This window comes from Crocodylus porosus, unplaced genomic scaffold (assembly GCF_001723895.1).
Source record: "Crocodylus porosus isolate Cpor-Errol unplaced genomic scaffold, CroPor_comp1, whole genome shotgun sequence".
In the NCBI taxonomy this organism is placed as follows: Eukaryota; Metazoa; Chordata; order Crocodylia; family Crocodylidae; genus Crocodylus; species Crocodylus porosus.
In genome coordinates this window covers 16737670-16746447 of record NW_017728907.1, presented here as the reverse complement: position 1 = coordinate 16746447, position 8778 = coordinate 16737670, and the positions used below count along the sequence as shown (strand labels likewise).

The window sequence follows — 8778 nt, the reverse complement described above, 5'->3', positions numbered from 1 at the left end:
TTTCAAGAAATGTATTTGTCCTGATCTACATGCATTTATGTAGTGTACAAAGAAGTGGTTGTATCATAGCTTAAAATGAAGTCTTACTTTTACATATTGTGGAGGGAGTATAGGTTTATGGGTATATGGGGTGTGAGGGAGGGTGTGTGTGAATATGGGGTATGTGTGAGTATGGGGTTTGTGGGGGGCTGTGAGTGTGTGGAGCGAGGGTGGCTGGGAAGGGTTCTGGCATGTGTGGAGGAGGAGGGTTTGCCCACAGCACCCTCATGACATGCAGAGCCCCCGCCAGCGCTCCTCCAAGCCCAGGCTCTGCACTCCTGGAGCTCCTGGCCCCAGGGCACCAGCGCAGCCCCATGTCCCACTTGCAAACACTTCCCCCTCTATCTGCCACCACTGCCCTTCTGCCACTTCTCTGTCCCTCCCCCCAGCTCACCACTCTGGCACACCATGTCCCAGCTGCATGGCCTAGACTGCAGGATCCAGCAGGAGCTGGACCGGCCTGGCTAGCACTGCACGGAGCCAGCCAAGAATTGCAGGGGTCAGGCCAACTACTGCTGAGTCCTGTGGTCTGGCTGGTGTCCTGGGGCCAGCACTGGGTGGGCCCAGCTCAGGGCAGCAAGAGCACAGGGCAAGGGCTGGGCTGTGCCAGCAGAGAGAGGGGGGAGCTGGCCTTGCTCCAGAGCACCTCCCAACCCAGGCCCTGCACTCTTGCTGCCCCACCCTGGGCCCCCAACTGACCCTGGCCCCAGTGCACCAGCATGGGCCCTGTGCTCTCGCCCAGCTGTCACTGAGCTTCCTGCACCCACTCGCTGCCACTTCTCCCTGCCTGCTGCCACTTTCAGCACTTCCCTTCTTGTAGTTGCTGCCACAGCTCTCCACCCCCCAACTCCACCCCAAGTGGTTCCCAGCTGCAGTGCTGGTTCTGCAGCAGCTGTCTTGACCCGGCCCTGAGGACTGGGGCGAGCACTCATGGTCTTCTCCCCTGCCTCCACCTTCCCCTCCCCCCCCAACCCTATCTGAATTTCCCTCTGGGTTAAATACTTTGGGCCTAGTGCTATAGCTCATTGCCACAGTGGCTGTGTCCAGGCATGCATGGGCGTTTGGTTCCCAAGGACAACTAGCGGCAGCACACCTTGTGCCAGCACTAGTTGTCCCCAGGGAATATCTGTCATGTGCACTCTGGCATGCAGCAAACTACCCCAGGTGGTACAGAGGAGTCTGGGGCCAGCACTGGACTGGCCCCAGCAGCCTTACATGCCTGGGGGTCTTCCAGGGCTGTACCAGAGATGATCCTGCTGCACAGAGCCAGGCCAGCGGGGGATTGTGGCTCCAGCCGGCCAGGCTCTGGCTTTGGGCGGCACATGCTGCTGCCACGTGCGCCACTCTGCTTTTTTTTCTGCAGGTTTTTTTGATCCCTGGATCTCTACAGGTCAAAAAACCCTCTGCACTGCTCCCTTGTAGCCTGGAAAACAACTGAACATGCAGTATGCGGTACCACACACATCTGCATCACCACATACCACACAGCCACGCTCATCTAGATACAGCCAGTGTGGTACTGACCCAGGGTTGGGGGAACTTTTTTGTTTGGGAGCAGATGCTCACATTTCTCTTTTATGTTGAAGTTGGACTGGAGGACTGGATTGTGGCTGGAGGGGAGGAGGAGCCCACTGAGAAGGGTGCCAGGGCATCCCAGGTACTAAACTCTTCAAAGGGTAGAAGCACTGTCAGCAAAAGGACTGTAGTATTGGACAAAAAAGACCAGAGCTGAGGAGCCTGCAGCCCACGAAAAGCAATGCTGGAGCTGGGTCTTGGGAACCTAGGGTCCTGGACTGTGGACCTCAGGTAAAGGGGCCCAGTCAGAGTAACATGGGCCAAGGCCAGAGGGGTCTCAACCCAAACAAGGACCTAGGACCTGAAACGAAAACCCTCTGCCCTCTAGGGGCAGCCTCCCTGTCCAATTATAGCATCAAAGCATGGCAGGTGAGATAACAGGGAGAGACCCTGAGAGGCAAGCCAGGCAGAAATCCATATGGCTACTAGGGGGTGACTTTGCCACCCCAATGGCAGATCCACTACAGCCCCCCAAGACCACATAGAGAAAAAAACTTAAAAGGGGAAAAGGACATCCAAGTTCCAGATGCACTGACTGGTCACATGGTAAGGGAGAAAACAATGAATGTGTCCCTGTAAAGATGTGACTCCTTCTGAGATCTCACAAGGAATGAGTATCTTTTAGCGTTAGGACTTCCATTTCCTCACTGCAACATCTTGGCTGAACCTCCAAATGTTAACAAAAGCTTTAAGCTTTGCTGTGACTCTACCAAAGTCCCACCAGGGAGATGCAGTAAAGCAAGCTGCCCTCATTTCTGGAGCTGTGCTGGCTGGTTATCAGCCCTCTGGGAAAAGGGAGTATCATAACAAGATACATATGAGCAGATGCCACTGCAAATCTAAATCAGGCCTCAAATCATAAAATTATGTTATTTTTGTAGACACCAAATAGGTACCGATGAAAACAAACTATTTTTGAATATCAGAGTGGCAAGTCTTAACCTTTTATTATTTCTAGACTCTCTCTCTCTCAGCAAATGTCAACTGTGGATAAAAGCTGGATATTTTTCTTCAAAGAGAATTTCAGTCTTTTCTTTTTGACTTCCAGAGTTTCACATTTTAACACAAAGACTAAGATTGTGCCCTGTCTTCAGGCCTATAACCGGTGTTGAATCTTTTCTTTTCAGTGAGTTTACATTAGAGTAGCTGGTTAACCATAAGAAATGCCAGCTCAGCTACTACCTGCCTGAATAGACTATGGTTAGCTATAAAAAGCTGCTACATATCTCAGATGGCTCACCAGAATTTTTTTTGGAAAGATTAATCCCTATCAAAACTAGATAATAGCTGCAGACAAAGTGAACAAGAGAAATGAATAGCTTTATCTCACATGAAGAATTTGGGGATTTGGAAGCTATTTTCAATAAAGCAATGCATTTTACTTGTACACAGACTAATAAGGAAAGTATTTACAATGAATATGACAACTGATGCTTACACACACATACTCCTGGCATGCTCATGTACATGCACACTTTTAATCCCTTCCCACACCTATGGAGAAGGGAGAGAAAGAGGGAGTTTACTGTTAGGGTGTCTACGGGTAGATGCCATTAACACCACATTTACAGTGGATATAGTTGCCCAGTATTAGCAACATCAAGAGTCTAAAATCTTAAGTCAGTCTCCAAAAATCATGCAATTTTTTTTTTTTTTGTATATTTGCTTTCTGGTTTTTAAACCTTTCAAATTTACCTCTTTAGGTGGTTTTGTTTTTGAAACCACATGATAGCAAGAAATTTTCTATTTTTTTAAAGAAAATTTAGATTCTTTCATATTCATGACTCCAGGACTTGGATTTAAAGGAAAGCATCAAATATTGTTAATGTCTTAATGTAAAGCTTGAGAAATAAAAGGGCACATTATTGACGGCTTTGGTGAAAACTACAAAGTTCAATGCAAGGAGGAAAAACTAGCTCTCCTGTTTAATCCAAACTATGTCAAAGAAAGGTGCTTCCTTCCCTGCCAACCATTTCAATTTAATTTCCTATCATGAATCCAGAATATGACAGATATATTATAATAGGTATAAACTTCAATTTTGTATTCCACAGGTACATGGGAATATCTTCCTAATTTTACCCCAAACTCTCAACACTGGAAGGCAATTCTTAGCTAAAATGGGACCAATAACACTAAACAATTACAATTTAAAAATTACGGGAAACAAAAAAATTATTACATATTTGGACTCTGAGAAACTTTATTCACTTTTAAATACCTGGGTTACTGTAAAGTGGGTTGCTTTATTGGGGGCAAACTTATAAACGTTTACCTTTGGATAAGGACTGTCTTGTAAAACATCTAATCGACTGGTTTGATTTTGAATTATTTGGAATGGTTTTAATGTGACCAACTTTCTACTTTAACCTTCTCTGTCATACATAACCAGCCAATTCTCTTACTGGGCGTGATGCTTTTTAGGTCTTCAAAAAGTCACAAATGCCTTTACGAACTAAAACTTATGCCTGAAATAGGCTGAATTTTGCTTTTAGATGCCTTATTTCATTTCTCACAGACTGTATATACACGATGGATAAATCTTCAGAGGTCACATAAAGCAGCATGCTCTAAAGGGAAATAAATTCTGATAGTTATTAATATGAAGTCCAGAACAAAAACCTGGTAATAAAAATATGCAAGCTGGCAACTGTTTTTTAAAACATGTTTTTCACAATATCCCTGTCACTTAACTACTGATTTATCAGCGTATTTGCCAAGAAGCCTGTAAACGTATCTTATGTTTCAACTGTTTTAGGGTCTTGGAAGAGAAATATGATGATATAAATTGCCCAACTTGCATATTAAGTACGTTTTTCAATGAGAGGATCAACTTCTAAGGTCCCTTTTCAATTTTCATTCAAGAGAAGATTTTCGAATGTGTGCACTAGGAAGTAGCAAAATATATCACTAATGTCAATGAGACTTATAATTCTCTTGGGTGCCTCTGAAAAAAACAAACTCTCAGCAACTTAAATAGGAGTCTCTCTAGGTGAGAATCAAGTTAAGAAATAAATAAATATCAAAGAAATCCATGATTTGCCACAAAAAATCATTCAAAACAGGAACCTTTAATCATCAAATAAATAAAACTAAACTACAAACTATATTTGCTTCAGTTATTACAAAATGTAGCTAACTCCTGACTTAATGGAGTCCTACTTGATAGATGAACTACACATTCATAAAGGAATAAACCATATGCACGCTCTCTCTTTGTCACTGAGTAAAAAGGATTCAACAGGGAAGCAAAAATGAACACAGAAAAATGAGCACTGGGAAATATTTGACAGACAGCAAGCTACAGACCCAGAATTTTTAAAGCTAGTTTGACTTCATTATGTCAGAGCTTTCATTTTTATAATTTACTCACATGCAGCAGCAGCACAGCAGCAAGGAAGGACTGTCCCTGACAATAGCCAATCTCTTCATCATAGACAGAATATGCCTAGAAAAAATAAATGCAAGTACTTTATTGAATATTTAAAATCCAAGGATGCTGTCATAATGCAGTACAACTAATGCAATGACATCTTATATCATAGACCTTGGTACTGAAGAGAGTGGAATTATAACCACTGTTATATAGGTTTAATGTGCACATAAACTACATATATATCACTATTCACATTCTCTTTTTACAAAGGTTTGTTTTATTTTAACTCCATAAAAATATCGGGCCTGATTCTCCTTTTACTTGATTAAGTATTGATTCCTCTGAAGCAAATGGTACTACACCAGCACAAAACTGATATTCTTAAAAAAAAAGAAAGAAAGAAAAAGAAAAACCAAAACCTTTACATGATTTTATTTTTAAAATGACCTGGGGGCATTTATAAGAAAACCACTAAGGATAGTTTTATAACAAAATTTTCACAAGAAACAGCTTTCCCTGTCCCCTAGCATGCTTAAATATAAATAATACAGTACAAAACAGGATTCCACTGAGATTTTCTAGGAGCACTACAGAAGTGAGACTTAAGATAACATTTTCTCAAGCATGGAACAGCTGAGTCCTGATACAGCAAATGAAACTAATTGTGCCTCGTTTAAAAATCATGCTTGTATTTTTAAGCAGTTATCAATATTTCAGCATTGCAAGTGAATCATACTGAATTGTATTTTAAAATATATATTTTTATACAACGGAAGTGTCTTTGCTTCTGTTTAACCCTTTCTCCACCCATGTAAGGGTCCTGAAACTGTTAACGCTGCCCTGCTACACAGCTTTAACTTGGACATCTCTGAATCAGACAACTGAAGCCAGATTCCTATCGAGCCCTCTTATTCCACGGAGAAGCAAGCTCTCTGTCAATACACCTTACAGACATGTTTTGAGCAACTGGTTCCCACATGCAACCTGGTGATACAATTTGCATGAAGTTCCATCTTGTCTCTATTCCTGAGGGCACACTTGAAGCAAGCAATAATGGTTTTATTATAGCACTATCTATTTCTGCATCAGTCAGCCGAGTGTCTGACCAGTGTTCCAAACATTGCTGTGACTATGCGACTGCATCTTCGAAACAATTGGAACACATTATTTCAACATGATTCCGTATACACATTTTCATCATGTCTTTATGTTAAGCGAGACATTGCTTTCTGCACTGGAACGATCTCTACTACAGAGATAAATGCACAGGCTAAACACAAGAATAATATAACAGGCTTCTGAGAAATTCTCTCCATCTGTTTCCAATTGCCTGTTAAATTTTTACACTTTGCTTCAGCAGAATGTTTTTTTTAAAACATATTTTCCCCATAGGAGATATTATCTTTTGAACATCCAGAAATTCTCCATAAAATAATTTAGCAGTCTAAACCCCAATGAACACAAAAAACTGGTGCCTCCTGAGACTAGGGGGGGCACCATTTGTAGGCGGCAGCGAGTGGGGAGTGCCCGCAGACACTGGCGGTGGGGGAGCGGGGTGGCAAGCAGGGACCACCCGCAGATGCCACTGCCAGCCACGAGCAGCAACCACCTACAGATGCTGGCAGAGGGGGAGGGGGAGGCGGGTGGCGACTGTCTGCAGGCACATGTCCCTCTGTGCCCCCTCTATGAGTCGTCTATGCCAATAAATAAGTCTAAATGTAATACAACACAAATAGCAAAGATCATAGGCAAAGAAGTAGCATTAGCGGGTTAGAAGGAAAGAGGAAGAACATCAGTGATATCATAGAATCAATGAGTGGGAAGGGACCTAGACAGATCATCGCGTCCGACGCCCCGCCATGGGCAGGAACGAGCACTGGGGGTGGGAGGAGTCATAAGACCCTAGCCAGGTGCCTTATGGCATCATCCCATAACTCTTTAGTACGGGAAGACCACCTGCTAATGATTACTCCCATTTTTAAATAAATGTTGATTCTTCTTTCAGATGATAGATCTGATTCTATTTTTTTGAAGAGGCAGGAAATGTTAAAATCTGGTAAATAAGTTTAAGGAGAGCTTTCAAAGTTTAAGCAGCATCTTGAAGCTGACTGAAGAAGGGAAACACCTAAGAAAGAAGAATAACCAAGCTAGGATGTGGCAAAATATCCAGAAACCAGGTCAGAGGTACAGACAAGGGCTGTCAAACCAAGGGCTTTGAAACCAAGGACAAGTAACATGAATGAAAATCTGCTCTTAATTTTATCAAAGGACTGTTCCACTACGAGAGTAGCTGGAATGAGGAAACCTATCTGGAATTTTCCATTTCTGAAATCACTGACACATGTTATACTTCATTGGTTAATACCATCTTACCCACACATTCATTCAACTGATGATGTGATAAAATGAAGAATATGCTGCAGGAATTATACAAAATACATGTAATAACCAGGGATATGGGTTTTCCATTTCCCACAGGAAAAAAAGAGAGAAAAATGTGGATTTCCCCTTTTAACTGAGAAAAATGCAGATGTTTTATTTTAATGGAGAAACACATGGATTTTGCACTTCTGCAAAGAGCTCTCTGCAGACTGGCAGAGTTCCAGTCTGCAAGGGCCTGGGGGGAGCAGAAAAAGGGCAGTCAGGCAGGGGCTGTATATGCATGTGCTCACACAGGCACAGGGTTGCCAGGGAGCCTGGAGAGCAGCTCCTGCTGGTAAGTCTGTTAGGGGGGAGGAATTCAGGCCCCTGTAGTGAAAGATGAAAGGAGTGAGCTGGGCAGGGCTGGGGCTGCTGCTCAGCTGAGCCAGTGCATGGGGTTTGGGGCCCAATGTTAAAATGCATAGCCTCTGCAGCCCAGCAGGTGGGACCTAGTGTAACAGGGCAGAACAGGGCCAGGTGGGGAAACTCCTTGCTGCTGCATGCCCTGCACTACCTTGCAGCATGTAGCTCTCAGCAGCAGCAATGAGATTTCCCACCTGGGTCCTGATCTGCCCTGCTGTGCCAGGTCCCGCCCACTAGGAGAAGGCAGTAGGGCAGGGAGCCCAGAACCTGCAGCCCACACCCACCCCACACACAAATCTGGGGGGCATGTGCCCCCTCCACCCTAGCCCACAGCAGGCAGTCCCTGCCTGCTCCTGCCATAGTCTCTGCTCCAGCAATGGTGCCTGTTGGGGGAGGAGGAGCAGAGCTCTGTGCTCCACCACAGCAGCAGCCACCACCTCCCACGGGCAGCAGCCAGGGTGTAGGGGCTGTTGTGGGAGGCAGAGGGCTGTGGACCCAAATCCCTGGTCCCATAGCCCTGGGAGTCTGGGGCTCCCTCCGGCAGGCCTATTGCAGGCAGGGACTGTGGGTGGGGAGTAAGGGACACCACCAGAGTCAGGGGGGCTGTGGGTGGGGACTGAGGCGCACCAGAGGCTCAGGGGCTATGGCAGGGGAGTGAGGGGCCTCGACCTGCATCCTGGTGAGCTAAGGGGCCAAGAGAAGCTCTGATTTTCCATGACATAAAACCCAAAATGAAATACCAAAATGTATAGCTACTTAGAATTTATTTTATCATTGTGACTGAGGCACTGGTAGGCTTCTAAACTGCTTTAAAGTTGTAAATATATCAATAACACATTGAGTTCAATTGATATCTGTATATCTATAGCGGTGTTTCATCTTAATCCCAGATTTTGGGCTTTTTAATCAGAGAATTTGCAATTTTCGAACAGAGAAAACCAGGAGCCCTGGTAATAACTTTGTTTCATAGATTTCATAGACATTAGGGCTGGAAGGGACCTCGG

At 44.3% G+C, this 8778-nt stretch overlaps 1 protein-coding gene across 3 annotated transcripts in view; it reads right to left on the bottom strand.

Annotated features, from left to right (window-relative positions):
- RABGAP1L (RAB GTPase activating protein 1 like) overlaps positions 1 to 8778 on the bottom strand; it is a 462175-nt gene that overhangs the window by 166153 nt on the left and 287244 nt on the right. For all 3 annotated transcript variants that reach the window (XM_019530871.1, XM_019530872.1, XM_019530870.1), the window contains one exon: positions 4988 to 5062. In XM_019530871.1, the coding sequence (XP_019386416.1) occupies positions 4988 to 5062 (75 nt within the window). The remainder of the gene's footprint in view (positions 1 to 4987; positions 5063 to 8778) is intronic.